At 49.6% G+C, this 18484-nt stretch overlaps 2 protein-coding genes across 4 annotated transcripts; one reads left to right on the plus strand and one right to left on the minus strand.

Moving 5' to 3' along the window:
• Positions 1-7547: 7547 nt before the first annotated feature.
• Positions 7548-12602, minus strand: FBXO45 (F-box protein 45). Its single transcript, XM_053986949.1, has 3 exons — positions 12327-12602; positions 11710-12066; positions 7548-10071 (listed from the first exon to the last, which is right to left on the minus strand). The coding sequence occupies exons 1-3, from the start codon at positions 12600-12602 to the stop codon at positions 9886-9888; spliced, it is 819 nt and encodes a 272-aa protein (XP_053842924.1). The 3' UTR covers positions 7548-9885.
• WDR53 (WD repeat domain 53) lies at positions 11996-17939 on the plus strand. 3 transcript variants are annotated; one of them, XM_053986946.1, is made up of 4 exons: positions 11996-12080; positions 12340-12494; positions 13690-14181; positions 16678-17939. In XM_053986946.1, exons 3-4 carry the CDS (start codon positions 13705-13707, stop codon positions 17263-17265), a joined length of 1065 nt encoding a protein of 354 aa, XP_053842921.1. In that variant the 5' UTR covers positions 11996-12080; positions 12340-12494; positions 13690-13704; the 3' UTR covers positions 17266-17939. The 3 variants fall into 3 exon arrangements, with proteins under 3 accessions (XP_053842921.1, XP_053842923.1, XP_053842922.1); XM_053986948.1 differs by lacking the exon at positions 12340-12494; XM_053986947.1 differs by lacking the exons at positions 11996-12080; positions 12340-12494 and adding an exon at positions 12744-12819.
• The last annotated feature ends 545 nt before the right edge of the window (positions 17940-18484 follow it).

The raw sequence follows: 18484 nt of genomic DNA on the forward strand, positions 1-18484 counted from the left end.
GGGAGAGAAAACAACCTGCTTCATTCCCTGCTCTGCCACCAGCCCATCCCCAAAGCCAGGGCAGTGTGACCCCCGTCCGCAGCAGTACCATGGGCTGGCAGAACCCCTGCAGGGCCCATCCAGGTTTCCCCCACCCCGCTGTTCCTGGAAAGCAGCCCCACTTCAGGGCTGACCCCACGGCTCCATGCTGGGGCAGCAGTGCTGCTGCTCTTCACACTTTCCCCACATCCTGCAGCCGGATGGTTCTCAAAAGGTCTTGAAGCTGCTGTTTGGTCCCCTCCTTTTCCTCCCCTCACACCCCCACCCAGTCCTCTCAGTAAGGATTTGTTGCGTGCTTTGAGAGGGGGTAATTTAATACCAGCACAATGAAGGGACAGGGATTGAGCTGCCAGGAGCTGCTCCTCTGATCGGCCCTTCAGGAAGCTCCAGTGCAGCTCAATGGCTCAGGTGGGTTAAACTGAAGGAGATTCAGCTGCTTGGAGCCATGTCCAAACGTGCAGCTGCAATTCCTGCAGCTGTAGGAGAGGACTGGGAATCCCCTTATGGTTTTACACCCAGTGAGCTTCTTCCGTTCCTCCCACCTCCTCCTCCTCCAAACAATCTTTTTCCCTTAACAACCTTCAAATTGTCAAACACAACCCAAGAGCAAAACTGTGATGAGAGGGCAGGCTCCCAGTCTCTCCTGGAATGCACCCAGTATCGCAGTTTCCCCTTGGGAAAGGGGAAACAGCAACAGCAAAGAGAAACCCCATCGCTGAGCATGTGTTTTCCTGCAGGAAATGGGATTTATTCCCAAGTGGAAGCACCAGAAGGGTCACTCATGGTTCACACAGCAGCAGGACCCGTTGAGTGGGGGAAAAGGGAAACAGAAATATTTCTCCATGGGCTTCCTTGACTCCCACCGGGATGGAGAACTGGCAAGAATTAAAAAAATGGTTCTGCAAGGGATGATGGTGCAAAGCGTCATTAATTTAATTTATTTTATTTAATCACCTGCTCAGTATAAAACAAGGGAAGCCTGAGGTCTTCTGTATCCCAGGAGCTGCCAGCCACAGTAGTTGCCTTTAATCTAAGAGGAGCTATGAACACAAAAAAAGAAAACAGAATTTGCTCCATGGGCAAAAGGGAAAAGCTGAAATGGACAGCTCAATGCCTGAAGTTTAAACTTGAACTCTGGAGTTTCATCTGGCTGAACTTCCCAAAGGGAATTTAACCGCAGGAGTAGCCAGGGATGGTGCATTGCTGTGCAGGGGCGTGGGCTCAGAGAGCCTCAGCGCTGCAGCAGGGCTGGAGCTCTGCAGGAAGCACAGCTCCCCTCGGGGCAGTTCTGTAGGGGAAACCCAGTGACACAAACCAAGGATTTATAATCAGCCTCAAAACCATCTTTTGCCCCAAGCTGTGCCTGAACCACCTCTCTGCTGCTTTACCTGGGTCCAAGGACAGGCACGTGCCAGTTCTTGCATCCATCAGTAAAGCTCCAGGCTCTGGTTTTGCAGTGACTCGTGTGTCTGGGAGTCTCTGGAGCCCCAGCACCCTACTGTGGGAGGATTCTGTTCCACCCCTGCCATGGCAGGGACACCTTCCACAATCCCAGGCTGCTCCAAGTCCCATCCAACCTGGCCTTGACATTCCAGGGACCCAGGGGTAGCCACAGCTTCTCTGGGCAGCCTGTGCCAGGGCCTCACCTCCCTTACAGCCAGGAATTCCTTCAATGTATTTCCAGCTGTCAGCAATCTCCTAGCTCTTGCCAGGTTTTCTGATGGAAAGCAGGGTTCAAAGAAGACTTCTTTGAAGCCAGGATTAGTTCTGGGTTGTTCTGAGCAGAGCCCTGGGCTTGCTCACCCACCCTTGCAGCATCGTGCTGGCTGCCAACACCAGAGGAGTTGAGGCTGCGGGAGATCAGGGAGGAGGGGGAGGCAGAAATCCCCCTGTCTGACAACATGCAACAAGCCTACAGGGATCCAGGTGAACTGCAGCAAAAACAATTGGGAAAATTATGTCTTTGGGCTTGGAGGACATTTGATCAAGGATCTAAACACCAGTCAGGAGCCCCACAGCAAGAACTTCGTAGAAGATCCCACCTTTGACCCCTCAGTCCCCAAAAGGTGCCCATTTCCTCTATGGGACTCAGAAGAAAGGCAGGAACAGGATTTAGTGGGAAGCAAACCCATGTTCCTGAGGGCACAGGGTGGGAATGGAAGAGGGATTTTTGGCGGAACACTGGTATGGATGCCTCTGAGAGCTGCCTCCAAAGGGAGTGGACTTCCATCTGCTGAAGCCTCAGAGGGGTGTGCAAGGCACCAGAACTCACCCAGCTTTTGCAGTTAGCACCAACATCTTCATGTTGTTTTCTTTATTATGTGTTTATTAACAGTTTGGTTTCTCAGATAAGGGTGATGCTTTTCATTTCCTCAACAACCGCTCTCCTTGCTAGGAGCATTTGTTGCACATGTAAAGCCATGGTAAGGACATCCAGATATTCACACACAACAGGTTTTAAAGTCCACTGTTAACGGGTCTGGCCTGGCATTACAGTGCTTAACACGTCCCTCTTCCAGTGAGCAAGGTGCTCTGTCCTCTGCTTCACCTGATTCCCACAATCAGCCCTGAATTCAGCAAAAGAGGGCTCTGTCCTGAGCTGGCTCGGTCAGTGGCTCGGCCACAGCCCCTTCCCAGACCCCATGCTGGGGGTGAAGCTCTACCCAGTTCCCTTCCCTCAGGCAGGTCCAGCCCAGGCAGCTCCATCCGTGGTCACCGCTCTTCCTGCTCGGCCTGTAAATGAGGAGGAAGCGGCTGGAGAGGGAAAGCTGCAGAAGGGATCTCATTTCCCCCTGCCCTGCCCTGCCCTGCCCTGCGGCCGGGCTCATGCTCCCGCCGTTCCCAGGCCGGGGTTTGGGGGCTCCTCGGGACCCACCACCACGAGGCCAAGGTGAACTTCTCCTGGGAGAGCAGGAGAACATCTGGATCACTTGGTCTCCAGAACACAGCCTGCAGCAGGATGTGGTGGATGCTGAAGCAGCAGAACCTCGTATTTCTGAGCAGCTGGAAGCCAAGTGCATCCACTCCCTTGCGATCCCAGACAGTCCAGATGCTCTGGAGAACGGTATCTGCAGGAGCTCAGCGCCCAAAGCCAGAAAAGACCTCTGATCTTTTGTCAAGAGTGGTTGTGGCTGCCCCATCCCTGGAAGTGTTCCAGGCCAGGTTGGACAGGGCTTGGAGCAGCCTGGGACAGTGGAAGGTGTCCTTACCCATGGCAGGGGGTGGGACTGGATGGGCTTTAATGTCTCTTCCAACCCAAACCATCCTGTGATTCCTCCTTGATCTCCTCAGGGGCTGGATAGCCCCTGAAGCAGGTTGCTTTTGTCTAATTTGGACTTTGATTGCAGTTAGAGCTGAAGGAGCTGCCCGAGCTTTTCCCATAAGATTGCCAAACATGTGGATAAATTGACCTTTTTGTACTGTACAATAAAAGAAACCATTGAAAGCAATAAAGCCCCTGACCCAGCTACTCCAGCACATTAACCAAAGTTTTTTATCATAGAATCATGGAATGGTTTGGGTGGGAAGGGACATTAAAGGCCATCTTGTCCCACCCCTGCCATGGACAGAGACACCTTCCACTATCCCAGGCTGCTCCAAGCCCCGTCCAACTTTGCCTGGAACATTTCCAGGGATGGGGCAGCCACAGCTTCTCTGGGAAACCTGTGCCAGGAGGGAAGAATTTCTTCCTAATATCAAATCTGAACCTCCTCTCTGTTGGCTTTTAGCCTAAAACTCTCAAGCCTGGAGGCTGTAAGTCACCAGAAGGAGAAGGTTTGGACAAGTCACTGCTGTGATATCATTCAGGAATGCAAATTGTGACCAAAAAAAAAAAAAAAATACTCCCACCTGCAGCCCCATGACCGACCGACCCCCCTCCCTGCTGCTGTTCTGCTTAAGAGAAGTGAGTAATTCAGTCATGAAAGCAAAGGGAAGTGAAACTCTCTCAGCTCTTTGCAGAGCTCAGCATGTCCCACCCATCTTCCTCTCTGGCCAGAAGGGCCAACATCCCTGTGCCACAGCCTGCTCTGGCAGGCAGGTCTTCTGGAAGCAAATGCACCTTTCAAAGTCCTCTTTTCCCAGGTTTTCAGCCATGGGGCACAGCATCCCTGCATTTCTAGCATGTTCCCCGAGGGACAAGGGACAAAGCCTGTCTGTGGGGTTTGGGTTTGAAGTTGGAGCATGCTCTAGCACTTAGGACATATCCCTTGGTCTTGGGTAAGAAAACAGGAAAACTGCCAGGATATTTCTGTGGGGGTTTAAAACAAACTCTTAACACGTGACACCACTGTAGCACAGGTGACATCAGTGCTGTATCCGAAATGCCATCCCTGGGAGGGACTGAAAGCAGTTCCACCTCCCAGTCTGGGGCCTGAATCAGCACAGGAGTGCAGGAGGGGGGAGGTTCAGCCAGACACACGGATCAATATCAGATCTCCCTCCTGCTCTCCACGTTGCTGCCGGGAAGAGCAGCTCACACTGCCAGTAGAGTCACATCCCAGAGCTGCACAGCACTGTGGGGTGAGGTGGGCACGAAAAACCACCTGCTTTCCATCCTGCACGCTCTCCTGAGCCCCACTAATATTCCAACTCTGATCCACTTCTGCTCGTGTCAATTATTTACCCAGTAATAGATCAAACCTTATGCTGAAGCTGAGATAAAATCTTTTGGCTGCTTCCAAAGCAAGATCCCACCCTCCAGCTCTGCTCTTGCACAAGACCCTGCAGAAGGGGTCCCAATGTCAGATGGGACCTGGCATGAGGAAAGTGGCCTCTGTCACCTGAGCACAGAAAAACAAACAAAAAGCCATCAAAGAAACCAAAAAGGTGATTTGCAACTGGCAAAGGCTGTACAGCCTGGTCTAGTGAAAGGTATCCTGCCCGTGACAGGGGCTGGAACTGGATGAGTCCTTTCCAAACCAATCTGGATTCCACAAAAAATGTTAACCCCTGCAGTATTTGAATACAATAAAAAAGCATTTTGGCCAACATCCATTTCCTTACTAGAAGCTTTGTCCAGCACTTTATAAAGCCACATATTGGAGCTGGCAGAGTTTACTCTCTTAGATTGCTGTTTAGAAGTGATGGGATATGGCTGAGTTCTCCTAAGCAAGGGAAGCTCCAGATTAAAAAAGGCAAAATGAATCAAGCAGACATGAAACCACTGCAGGTAGCTCACACCACACCTGCCATGCAGGCATGAAGGGAAAATCCTTTCAATTCCTGATTTGGTAAAATTGCAGAAGAATTAACAACACTTGTAATATACAATGAGTTTCATTTCAAAATCCCCTTTCAATTGATCTATTCTTTTTTTTTCAATTGCAATGGATTTTTAAAAAAATAATCTTTTGCTGATATCACTATTTCCTCATTATAAATGTCTGAGGGGAAGAAAAGCAAGTCTTGGAAAAAGTGGACCTTGAACAGCAACTCTGACATTTTGTTTGAGCCTCTCAAATCCCTTTCAATCCTTTAAGGTGATCTTGGAGCTTTGGCTCAGTTTGGTGTCACTAAAAATCATTTTCTGAAATGCAAATATTGCTCAGCCTATTTCAGGATGCAGGGTTCAAATGAAGGAGTGAACTTTAAAAAATTCTATGTCCATCATCCACTTCTGTTGAGGGTTTTTAGTTTGGTTTGGTTTTTGAAAAGAACAGGAAGTAATTGTTAAGGGAGAAGGTTCCACATTAAAAACATTTATTGTACTCAGCATTTGTTTGCGCACAAGTCAAGGCTCCCACAGCTTTGCCCTTCTTGTGGGCAGATGGGAGAGCTCCTTTGGTAGTCACACAGCCTCATCCACCAGTAGGGAAAAAAACTGCTTAAGGGATGAATTAGCAGGTCCAGCAGCACTGCAGGAAAAACTTTCTGTGTTCATCCATTGCTTTGTTCTTTTTTTTCTTTCAATCATATTTTAGCACAAGGTGGGCTACTGTCACTTACAGAGTCAAGCATGACCACTGCCAACCCCCTGAAAACCTGCTTTTTAAGTGTACAAAGGATCTTAGTGCAATTTCAACAATGCAGTTTTCACTGCAAGTAAGTGAAAAAATTTCACTTACACATTTAAGAGCTATTTATAACACGTTAAAACTGAAATATTCACATGGAAATACATAGCTTAAGGAATGGCTGAGGGCTGCTCACCTCTTAAATACTTTGAAAAAACCAGTTTTGCATGATCAGACTATGATCAGGCCCAGTGTTATTTTAACTCATCGCTGCTGTCATCAACCCAGCAAAAATGGAAGAGGAAAAAAAAATAGAGGCAGCCATCTGGAAACACACCCAGTGTGCTCAGGGAATTTAGAAATGTAGATCAGAGATAAGCAGGGAGAAAAGTTGGATTTCTCTCTGTCACATTCGGAGGCAGGCAGGGAAGAGCACAGCCACAGCACCGGGGCCATCTGCTCCTGCCTGGGTTTGTCCCTGAAACGTGGCCAGGAGGGACAGGACCGAGAGGCCTTTGCCAGGGGAAGGCACACACAGGGCTCCCAAAAATGTGCACTCACTGCACCTTTCAGCTGGGATAAAAGCATTTTCCCAGCTGGAGCTTCCCAGCCCATCTTGATTTATCAGTTTGTCAGCAGCACCTGAGGTGTCACACAACCAGCGTAGGGCCAGCACGAGGTGCCAGCAAAGGCCAAGAACAGCCTCTGCCCCCAAACCAGTGACCACATCGAGCTCCTCACCTCCTCAGAGGTGACAGGGACAGAGGCCTGACTGTTCAGCTCCCAAGAGATTTCACAGCACACTCAAACCACAAGGAATTCTGAATTTTATTAAAATGACAGATAAAATGCTCATCCCAAAATCCTGTAAGATTCTAAAGCCAAGACCTGTTAATCTGACTGATTTCTATTATTGGGGCTGTGAACACTTGATGTTCCCCCTGAGCAAAGCCCTTAAATCCCTTGTCAGGGCAGGAAAAATACCCCAAACAACTGCTCAGCTGACCCTGAGGTACCTCGGGCTAAAAAAACAACTCTGCCTTCTTGGCAAACCAGCACCAAACCTCTCTGCTCCTGAAGGAGGTGTCAGCCAGGATTTACTGTTTCAAAGCAAACTCTTGGTGCAGAGAGCTTGGAAAGTGCCTCAGAGCTCAAACACACAGAACTTCTTCCTAAAAGCACTGTGAAACATTGAACTTCCACAGGGAGAGCTAAGGAAGCAGCAGGAAGCTGAGGGGGAAGGAGACCCCTCGGTGCAGCAGTGGGGGCAGTGACCACCCCAACTCCAACCCAGAGGCCTCCAGCAGGCAGGAATGCCTTTCCCAGAGTCATGAGTGAGCATCCCTGTTTCAGAGGAGGCAACTTCCCAAGCACAACTATCAGATCCCTGAGTTTCCAAGCCCTCCTTAACCACTCAAGACTCTCTTTTCCAGCAGTCACACAGCAGATCACACAGTCCCAACACCTCTGTCCTCTTGGGGCACCAAACTGCAGCTCCCTTCTTCCCATCTGTGGCATTCTGCAGATGCCATTCCAACAATCCACACCGATAGATCCTTCTGAATGATAGCAGAGTTTATTTTAATATTTTGTACAGCCAGCATTGGTCTCCAGGAATAAGTTATAATCTTACATAAGTGAGTCCACCCAAACCCACCCTTAAGGAATGTTCAACTTTCAGCATTTCTGATTTAGAGGGAAATTATTTAGAGGGCAAGATGCAGTCTGAAGAATGGGAATCAATCTGAATTTGTGATTAAAACTCCTTGGAATTCTCAGGGTTTCCTTGCCTCTAACTGGACCATGGACAACCACAGAGGTTGCATCTTTCAGGACTGCACTGAGAATACATTCATCCTGGGGACTATTTATTTTCTTAAACTGGGCAGGGTTTTGTTTCCTTTATCCCCAACTCTATGCCCCACGGTTCTGCTCTGCAGACACTTTACAGTCCAGTACAATCAATGCCTGTAACAGATTTGTCCGGGTACTTGGATGCCCGTTCCACAGCCTTTATTTGGCTGTTCTCAGCACCACCTAAAACACCTCCATTGCTCACAGCACATTCTGTCTGGTGCAGCAAGAGGAACAGACCTTGATGTGCCTTTCAGCAATGAACACACAAAACAAATAAATACTTTTAAATCCTTTAAATGGTAACAACTTACACAGTTCCAGGGCAGAACCTGGTCATCTACCAAGCCAAAAGCACTCCCAAGGCAAAGCCTCGCTCACTTCCTTGAGGAACAGGGAAGGGGATGAGCAACAGCTCAAGAGGAATTCCTCTTTCTTCCAAGCTCAGAGAATTGCCAGTGTCTGATACCAAGCAACTCACATTCACAAAACTCACAGAACAGAAAAAAAAAAAAAAAAAAACAAAAACAAACAAGCAAACCCAGGTTGTATAAACATTTCCTTCTCCCTCTCCAAAAATCAGCTCTGAAACAGACCAGGCAGCCCTGGGAGATGCCAACCAGCACAAAACCAGAGTCACGAGCCAGCCAGGGGTCTCACAGCCTTCCTGTCCTGTTAAAGGACCCTCCTAGGGCTCCCTACAGACCTTCCAGCCTCACAGGAAAGAGGTTTCACCAGGAATTCCCTCCTCACTACACCTGGCACCTTCCCAGCCTGCACAAGCCAGCACACGGACACACCTGGGGGGTCTGGACATTGCTTTGAGAGAATCAGTGAAGAGCACAAACATTGAATGTGATCCAGAATCCCCATCAAAGGGCTGGTGAGAGTTTTACTAGTCCTGGGCAGGTGAATGTTGGGGTACTGGGGGATTTGATCCAGTTAAGAAAGGTTCAGGCAAGCCTTAGAGCTTTATAAAGCCACTGAAGCTGTAAGTAAGGTCTGGTTGCAGCAGCCCAATGCTCCTTCCACATTATGTTGAGACATCTCACAAGAGTGATTAGCAAGTGAGAGAATGCTTTGAAAAGGTGGCATTTTTGACATGGAGAGGAAGGCAGGCTCAGTGCTGTGCTCAGCCTTCCTTCCCCGAGGGGAGCGCGAGTTCTGGTGAAAGGAAACTCGTGGGGAAAACGTTTTTGTTTCATACAGAGAACAAACCTGTCACTGAAGCCACGGAAACTTTCACAGGAAACAACCCAAAGTAGCACCGCACTCCACAAGAGCATCCCAAAACACATTACAACAGAACTGCACTGACATGAAGGCTGTACACCTGTCCCAGGTGTGTGCTCTGGTGCCAGGGAGGGGGTGATTTTTTCCCTTTAAGAAATTCTGTCCCAGTTAGAATAAAGCAAACCCTTTCTTTTAACTGTTCTTTTCAATGTTTTCTTTATATACAATCCTTAAAATACACTTAAAAATAGCTGCACACGTGTTGTATGGTTATACCAGAGAAGGGCAGTTGCACAGACCATGCCTCTCAGGACACTAAAAACTGTAAATACCCCCAGCAGCCCCGCTCTGCTCCAGTCCCCACGCTGGCCCCAAGGAGGGAAGGAAGGAAGGAAGGAAGGAACAAGCAGTTTGGAAATGGGAGTCTCTCACAAAACACGCCACTTACAAATCCCAGGGTAATTTCCTCAAGCATTTTTGTATCAAGTCCTTTCTTAAATGTTTGAGGTCACACTGCCATTTTAGCAATAAAATCTGTTGCGACATGCATGTGTCAGCTTCCCACTCAACCAACTGCAGCCCTGAGGATTTTTCTGGCCTGGTAGAAAGAGGAAATGTAACACAATTTCTGAAGTACGGCTGGTCCTCCGTTTCCAAACTCCATGTGGTTCCCTCGATGGCTCTTGGACACACACCCACACTTTTTTTGTTCTTTTTTTCCTCTAACACACGTTTCCCTCTAACCAACATGCAGATTTCTCCTCCCAAACATCCACGTCTCGACGTCCCAATGGAACAATCCATGTCATCCATCCAGAGGCTTTCCCAGGTAGACCAAAGTCACTTCTGTGTTACCATACACAGCAGACACTGCTGGATACAGGCAAACTTTTGGCAGTCCTCTGAAGGCAACTCCCAAGAACTCATAGCCCCTCTCAAATGCTAACGTTTTGTCTTCCATGTCCAGGATAACTCGAATCCTTTCACCTATCTGGAAACAGAGACAGGAGGAAAGAGTAAAAATAACACAGAGAGAGAGTCAGCACGTTCAGATGGAAACAAAAATAATGCAAAGAGTAACACAGCAGAGAATTTTAAAGCAGGGCTGTCCTGTGTCTCATGACTGATTGCTCTTATGACAGAAATTTCTCTATTTCACCATGATCTGAAGCAAGACAGCCTGCATCCACCACCTGTTTATGATAATAAACATGATCCTTCCCATATGAACCTGTGAGAGCACTGACAGCAGGCACTATGTGCTGTGTGCTTTGGAAATACTGCAGAGCTTTGGAATCTTTGCAATGGGCTCCAAGTTACCTGAACTCTGTGTTCAGCTGCTGCCACCGCTGAGCAGCAACTGCTCTGTGAGGACCATTTTTAAAGACAATGGGTTTAAGAAAGGCAAGTGCCACCTACAAAAAAATCCCAGAATAGATTAATATGCAGGTGCTGTCACTGACAGAGGTGTTCCCTCACCAAGGTAAAAGGAAATTTCAGTACAAAGTGTAAACTGAAAGTATCTACATACACACACACAAGTGAAACCAGCACTGACCACAGCAGGAGCCTTGGATCCAGGCAGGCCCAGAGCTCCCTGCATTTATAAAGCACACGTTATTTCAGACATCAATGAAAGTCCCAGACAACAGCCACAAGCAGAGCAGGCACCACACTGAAACTCCTGACTCTTCTCCAGCCAGCCCTAGCACTGGGAATTTCTTCTAGCCAACACTAACACACACATGTGTTTCCTGTAAGCGCATTTTCTATGAGCAGATCACTGCACATGTCTTAATAAACACAAAATACACCAAAGGATCACTGATTTGAACTTTCACACAAAATTTAGGAATATCAGATGCAAGGTACTACACAGATCTTCACCCACAACTGAAATGTAAGCCAGTACAAAGCCACAGCACTGGGGGTCAGACTGGATTATTTTTAAAGTCACTTCTAACCCATTCTCTGAATATGAGACGGAAATTACAATGATCCAGTTTAAGTTGTAACATGAGCAAATCCAGCTGTGTGAGCAGACAGAATGACAAGACAAGCACTTCTTTAAGGACAAAAAGGTTGGGTGGCCTCTGCTCTTTAATACCCTGAAGTTATCTGAACATCAGATTCCAGATAAGAAATGTCACCCACGGGAAGGTGACCGGTGAGCAAAGCAGCAGCAACCAGCACTGCTGCAGGTTTTTTCAGGAAGACTCTCACCTAAGCACTAACTTCAGCTCACCCTGCCAGACAACAAAGGGGTACAAGCCCTCAGACACTCACCTTGCTGTGGGGCAAGCCACTACTTCAGAAAGCTACAACAGTCTTTTCAGGTTTTATTCCAAAAAGCACCACGATGTCTAAGCAGACACCCACGGTACAGGTTTCACACTCAGTGTTTGAGACTAAAGCGTGGGAACAACCCAGGGTCAGGTGCACTGAACACCAGACAGGTGCAGCCTCTGGAAGCAGTAAATGAAGGGGGGAAAAGGCTCACGAGGTAGAATCATTTGCCTTCTGCAGAGAAGGCAAAGAGACCTTTGAGAGTCACTTAGGAGCAATTCAGCAGCCAGCCGGGACAGCGAGGGATGGCCAGCATCCCCCAGCCCACGCCAAGCCCCCTCACCTGGTATTTGGGCGCGTTATTGCACTGGGGGAAGCTGCCGTTCACCTCCCCGTTATGCAGCAAGTTATTGTCCACCAGGTTCCAGCCCCAACTCTGGTCGTCGCTGCCCAGCAGGGCCACGTAGCCCTGGCACTGCATGGCCGCGCGCTTGGTGGCGATGCCGATGACGGCCACGGTGCCCAGCGGGCCCTCCCACCACACCTCCCAGGCGTGCCGGCCCTCGCTGAAGCCGATCTTGGTGCGCGCCCCGTCCGTGCTCTGCGCGATGGGGTTGCGGTGCAGCGTGAAGCCGTTCTTCTTGATGTAGACGTTCCTCGAGCAGTCGTTGGTGCTGAAGGCGTGGTGGAAGGCACGGACCTGGGCGAGAGAAGGTGGGTGGGGGAGATGGACGGGGCTCGGAGCAGCCTGGTCTAGTGGGAGGTGTCCCTTCCGACCCAAACCATTGTGGTTCTAGGAGATAAAACCCCGTCGTGTTTCCCAGCCTCCCGCCCCCTTCGTTTCCAATGGCGGGTGGGCCGGAGGGCTGCGGGGGTGTCCCCAGGCGCCCGGGGAGGCGGTGAAGGGGTGTCCCGGCGGGGTGGGGGGCGCCCCCGCCGCTCGGGGGGTCCCGGCCTCACCTTGCCCTTGTAGGTGGGCACGTTGCAGAGGATGTCGGTGCGCAGGGCCTCCTCGGCCAGGCAGCGGGCGGCCAGGCTGCGCCACACCTCGCTGTTCTCGTCGCCGTGCAGGACGCGGTGCCACAGCTTGCAGACCAGCGCGCAGCTCCGCAGCTCCCGCAGCTCCAGGTACGAGAACACCAGCTCCAGCACCCGCCCCGGCAGCCGCCAGCCCGGCCCTCCCCACGACGCCGCGGCCGCCCCGGGGCCGGGCCCGGGGCCGGGCCCCGCCGCCATCGCCCCCCGCGCTCCCCTCGCCCGCCCGGTGTCGCCGGGGCCGCCCGAGGCCTCACGGCGCGGGGGCGCGCGGCGCCGCCATCTCGGCCGCGGGCACCGCCCCGCGCGTGCGCGGCGGGCGCGGGGGGCCGGCGAGGGGCGGGGGCGGCGGCGGAGCCGGAGCCGAGCGGAGCCCGGGGGCGGCGAGGGGAGCGCGGCGGAGCTGAGGGGAGCTGAGGTGAGAGCTGGGGCCCCCGCGCCTCCCGAACCCCCCGGGACGGGCCGGGGGGCGGTCGGACCGAGCTGCCGCAGGGCCCGGGGTTGGCGGGGTACGACTCACCTGGGGCCCCCGGGGACCGGCGGCCGCGAATCTGCCCCGATGCGAGCTGCGGGGAAGGTATCGGCCCTCTCTGTAGTGTTTTTTGATCGCCAAGACCGAAGTTCCTCTGGTGGAATGAATGGGCTCTGGCTGCTCTTTAGATCTGGGTCAACAAAAATCACATGGAAAACATAACGTGGTAAAAGAAAAAAAAAAAAAAAAAAGAAGGTAAAACCACCAGAAACAAGCCGTTTGTTGCCCGGTGGTTAAATAAATGCACGGACCTTAGGGCAGCGAAGCGGCTGCTGGGCTGTCACACAAGCCCCGTGTGCCTCTCTCCTTTTCTCCGCGGCGTCCCAGTCCCTCCAACACTTTTGTGCTGCCCTTTTTCGCCCTTCACTTAATTTTCTGCTGATGTGTTTCCCTAAGCAGTGCCGTGATACGGGCTGCTGCGGGCAGTCACACCAGGGAGGGTTAAGGTTGGTGAGCACATGGGTGTGCTCTGAGAGCCAATTAAATATGTTGCAACCTGTTTTAAATTAGTAATACTTCTTTTTAAAAGTCTCATTGTGTTATTTAGCTTGGAAAAGACCGGTCAGCACCCCGGCTGTGCCTGGTGTCGTCGTTGTTTTTGCGAAAGCTCCACTTGGGTACTGAGCTGTCCTGAGCTGCCGAGGTTCCCATTTTAACTGCACACTGAAGTTTCAGGATGATCTTCTTGCTTGATAAGTTCTGCTGTCATGAGATCAACAACCACCTCAGTTCAGGGCTTGTTTTTGTTCGTTTCAGGGGTGTCCCTGAAGCATGGCAGTTAAGTGGAACGGTGGGCATTCCTCCTCTGTCCTGTGCCTGAACGCGAGCGCGGAAGGGCTGGTGGCCTCCGGCGCGGAGCGGGGCGAGCTGGCGCTCTGGGATGGGGGAGGCTCGCCCGTGGCTCAGCTGCGGCTCCCGCAGGCGGAGGACGTGACCTCGGTGGTGTTCTCCGCCCGCCGGCCCAGCACGCTGTACACCTCCCACGGAGAAACCATCAGCGTGCTGGATGTCCGCTCCCTCCAGGAGCCCCTGCAGCGCTTCCACGTGAACGAGGAGGAGATCAACTGCCTCTCGGTGAACGACACCGACAGCTTCCTGGCTGCGGCGGATGACTCGGGGGCCATAAAGGTTGTGGACTTGGAAAGCAAGAAAGTCAGCCGGTCCTTGAGACACTCCAACATCTGCTCGTCTGTTGCCTTCCGACCTCAGCGGCCTCAAAGCCTGGTTTCCTGTGGACTGGACATGCAGGTGATTTGCATGCATGTGCACGGTTATTAATGAAGTGAAACGGTAATTACCCACCTGTGTAGTGAAGCAGCCGCAGACTTTCACCGAGCACGAAGGTGTTCAGCCTGCAGTCACTGGAAAGCTCCCTCACTATTCTGAAGTAGTTTTAGCCCAAAACCTAAGTGTTGGGGCTGTCTGTGCTACGTTCCACTCAGCAGCTTCTGCCCCTGTTTTTATCTTCCTTAACATTTACAATACAAAAGTGAGTGGGGTGAGGGGAAATCAGAATACACTGCAAAGCTCACTTGTGCTGTATTTGCTCTTTGTTGGACTGAGCAAAACCAGCAGCTGCCCCTAGGGATCAGTTGTGGCTGCAGATAAGATGCAAAGGATGGTGAGGAAAAGTCACAGTGCTTGAAGCAGGCAGGTAGAGCAGCATCTTTCCAAGTGGAACATATCACTGTGAGGACAAGTGATTTGTATAATTTATCCTTTGTTCTGTTAGCATCTTGGAAGCATTAAATATTCTTTGCCTTTTAAAACTTTTCTATCCTCATCAAGAGGAAACTTTGTCCTTGCATTCTGAGAAGAACCATGCTGGGAGTTAAGCCCAGAACAGGTATTTTTCAGTAATTTCTTTCCAGTGGTTGAGGTCTGACCACATTCCTGGTTTAGCCTGATATGAAAACTGTCGCTTCTCGAAGGTTTCTGTGGTTCCAGCAGTGTCAGGGTGAAGTTTGTGTGACATGTTTGAGCAGTTTCACCCTGTGTTCTTGAAACCAACGTACATCTCACAACCCATTAGAGCAAGTACATGCTGATACTTAGTATAAACTGTATTTTTCTGTGTTAAAGCCATGATGATAGATCCTGTTTGGGAGGAGTAAACACTCAGTCCCTCAGCTGGCTTAATTCTGGTCCCTAAAATGCAGATACACAAGCTTGTGTCTAGAAACTTTTTATCAGAATTGTAAACATTTATGTACAACTAGGTACAACGGAGCTGATTTTTTTTTTTGTGACTTTTTAGTATTAGTTTCATTTATTGTAGCTCAGCAAGTTGTTTTTTTAGGTGAAAGTCAGTATCCCAAAACAGGATTTAGTTAGTGTGACTTTGTACAGTGAAAAGAGCATCATTCTGCATTGAGGCTGCATTTAAGATACATCATTTCCCAAAGGGGAGCTTAGCTGCAGAACTCTGAAGCCCTGTGCTGCACCATGCCTTTGGACAAGTTATGAGCGCTACAGAACATGTTCTGGGCTTGTCAAACCCTCGGGGAAGCCATGGCTGATGAGAATTGAAATTCAGGTTGCTGGAGTTCTTTCAGGAGTTCCAATAAAGCAGGGAAAATGCCATGAGGACAGAAAATACTTAGTTTGCAGAAAACTCTTCAGCAGTTGATGGATTCATCAGGTTGTTGCAGTGCTGTTTGTGATGAAAACAGGAGTATTTTCTGTAAGCATCACCCAGCCCCTCTGATTTACAGTAAATCACAGTTGTGGAAGTAGTTTTAGTGCAGCAGCAACAGCAGTAACTGAAACAGGAAAGTAACAGGAAATATATTTCAGATGTTTTAGTGTGATTTGGATCCCAGAAATGCAGAGCCAGGCTCTTTTGTGAACTAAATTTAAAGACTCTGGTACTTCTTATTGGTGATTACTACTGAATGAATATTTTTATTAACAAATTGAAGCTTAGCTTTATGAAGCAAACAGTCCACCAGTGCTGCATTAGACTGACTTGGGCTTTTCGATCTGTTGGCCTTGAGAATGCTCATAGTCGATTCAGATCCTACAAAAGGATCTGAATTGATCTCAGTCCTCTTGAGAGCATTATTTTTAATTGGCTCAATATGAATCTGTAGTGCTTGAACTGCTGTACAAGAGACACGGGATTCTTCACTGGGGGCTTGGAGGTGGGGTGGCATTGGAAAAGGAAGTCTAAAAGCATGACCTGCCCCATCTCAGTAGGTAAAGCATGCCCTACTCCATAGCACAAACTAGATCTACTCACTGGATATAAAAATAAATTCAAATATGCCTGTTTAAAAACCACAGCCTCAACTGCTGTTTGCCTTTTGCTGTCCCATTTTTCAGACATGTTCATGGAAGTGACTATTATAGGCCAAGTAGCAGAGACAGAAATCCAGAATGATAATGATCTCTGTTCACTGCTAGGGTTTCTGCGTCCCTCCTTCTCAATTATTGATGTGCAGTACATCATGATTACTACTGCTGAGATGAATGCAAAAGCTTTTAGGGCGGTGTTTGCATCTCTTCCATGGTCTAAAGGTCTGAGTCATTGACTGCAGAGTGTGGTGGTGGGGCTTTGGAAAGCAGGCCAGAAAGATTTGCTACATTTATTAGGGCAAGTTTAACCACACGCCTTACACCTCTTGGAGTAACGCACAGCCTTTGCTCTGCTATGAGAAGAAGTGTGGTTGCTTATTTTACTATTAAAGATGCGATTTGAAGTAAAACACACAAATAGATTCATCCTATTGGTTTTTTTTCCAGGTGATGCTGTGGAACCTGCAGAAAGTTCGTCCCTTGTGGACCACGAACCTGCAGGAGTGTGACATGCAGGAAGAGAGCCCACAGTCAGCCGGGCAGTTCTTCAACCCGCCGCTCGCACATTCCCTGTCCGTCGCCTCTTGCGGCAACGTCTTCGGCTGCGGAGCTCAGGACGGTAAAGTCCGAATATTCCGAGTCACCGGTGCCAGGTTTGAACGTGAGCTGGAGTTCCAGGCTCACAGCTTGGGAGTCTCGCAGGTGCTCTTTATGCCTGAGGCATACCAGTTGTTGTCTGGAGGAAACGATGGGAAAGTCTTGCTCTGGGATGTCAGCAGCAACGTTGGGAAGCAGCAAAAAAGTCCAGCAAAATCTCTGCACAGGAAGAAGGCCCAAGCAGCTGCTTCCAGCAGGAAAGATGGGAAGCTCAACAAAGCAGCCTCAAATGAACACCCTGGAGTTGTGCCAAAGCTCAGCATTGAGCACGGAGAGAAGGTGAACTGGCTCTCTTGCACAGAGATCAAGGGCTCCAGGAGAGTGTTGGTTGCTGACCAGACCAGCTCGGTATCAGCCTATCCGTTGCCAGAACCTTAAGGCACCCAGGTGCTTACAGAAGTCTGGGGAATAAAACCACTTCTCAGAGCCAGTTACATCCACTGACAGTGAACTGGACAGTGAACCCGTCTGGGTCCCTGGGAAGGGAAAGGGATTTGCTGTGCACTCGTGATGTCCCTGGCCTCGTGCTGGTTCCTTGTGGCTGTTATGTTCACAGCCACTCTGTCTTGCAGGGTTGGCAGTTTGCTGCTTGGATTTAAGTAAAACGGGTCTCTATATTTAGGGGTAACATTAGTTCCTGACTAAGCTGACATAATTAAGGCTGGAGGAGAAAATTAGTGCTCAGGAGACACCCACAATGCTAAGTGAGGCTGCTGAACAGTAGCAGGGCTGTCATTGGCTCAGCCCTATGTAGTTTGGGCTGCTGCAGTGCCCTGTGTGACTTCTCCCATGAAGCTGTGTCCCAGTTGGCTTGAACTGGTCATGGTGGAATCTGGTTTTCATCACTCTGTCAGCAGCTGCATAGACTAGATGCATCAGTTAACGAGTAATCAAATTAGTTTCCCTGTGGTTGCCAGCTGATTTTTTCACTGCAGCAAAAGAAGGAGCAGAGGAACTGTTACACCTGTTTGCTGGGTCAGCTGTCAGTTAGTTGTGTATCCCAGGGAAAAGAACTATTACACTTGGCTTAATAAATGCTTTCTCTCTCACTGTTCCCTTGTCCTTAGAATCACTCGAATAGTGCCAGACTCACACAAAATTGTGTCAAAAAGTTTATTTACCCCCATCACAGGGTGAATATGAAGGGCCAAAGGCACAGCTTCTCCTTACCCAAATACTTCCTGTCTTCCTAAAGGTTTGAAACACAATGAGCAGAACTTGGCTTTGCTAGAAACTTCCCTTCATTTGTAAATTGAAGGTAGGAAGACCTAAGTGGAAATGTTACAGCTCTGAACATGTTCAGTTCATGCTGGATTTCCCATGAAGTGAGCAAATAACTCTTTACAAACGGGTTTTTTTTTTCCCTGGGCTGTCCTCATCCTGTCACAGAACTGAATTCCTAGTACTGGCTGAGCACCTGCTACACTGGTGGTAGGTTTGGGTTTGTGCTGCTGTGTTTCACCAACTGGGCTGTTACCAGACTCATGTTGAAAAAATTTCCAGCTCTATTTTTTTACATACCAAGCTCTGGAAAATCATTATCTGGTTGTGCTGCCTCTCTCCACCCTTTATGGAAGAGATTCCAACTGTCTTGGTT

This window comes from Vidua macroura, chromosome 10, assembly GCF_024509145.1.
Source record: "Vidua macroura isolate BioBank_ID:100142 chromosome 10, ASM2450914v1, whole genome shotgun sequence".
Classification (NCBI taxonomy): domain Eukaryota; kingdom Metazoa; phylum Chordata; class Aves; order Passeriformes; family Viduidae; genus Vidua; species Vidua macroura.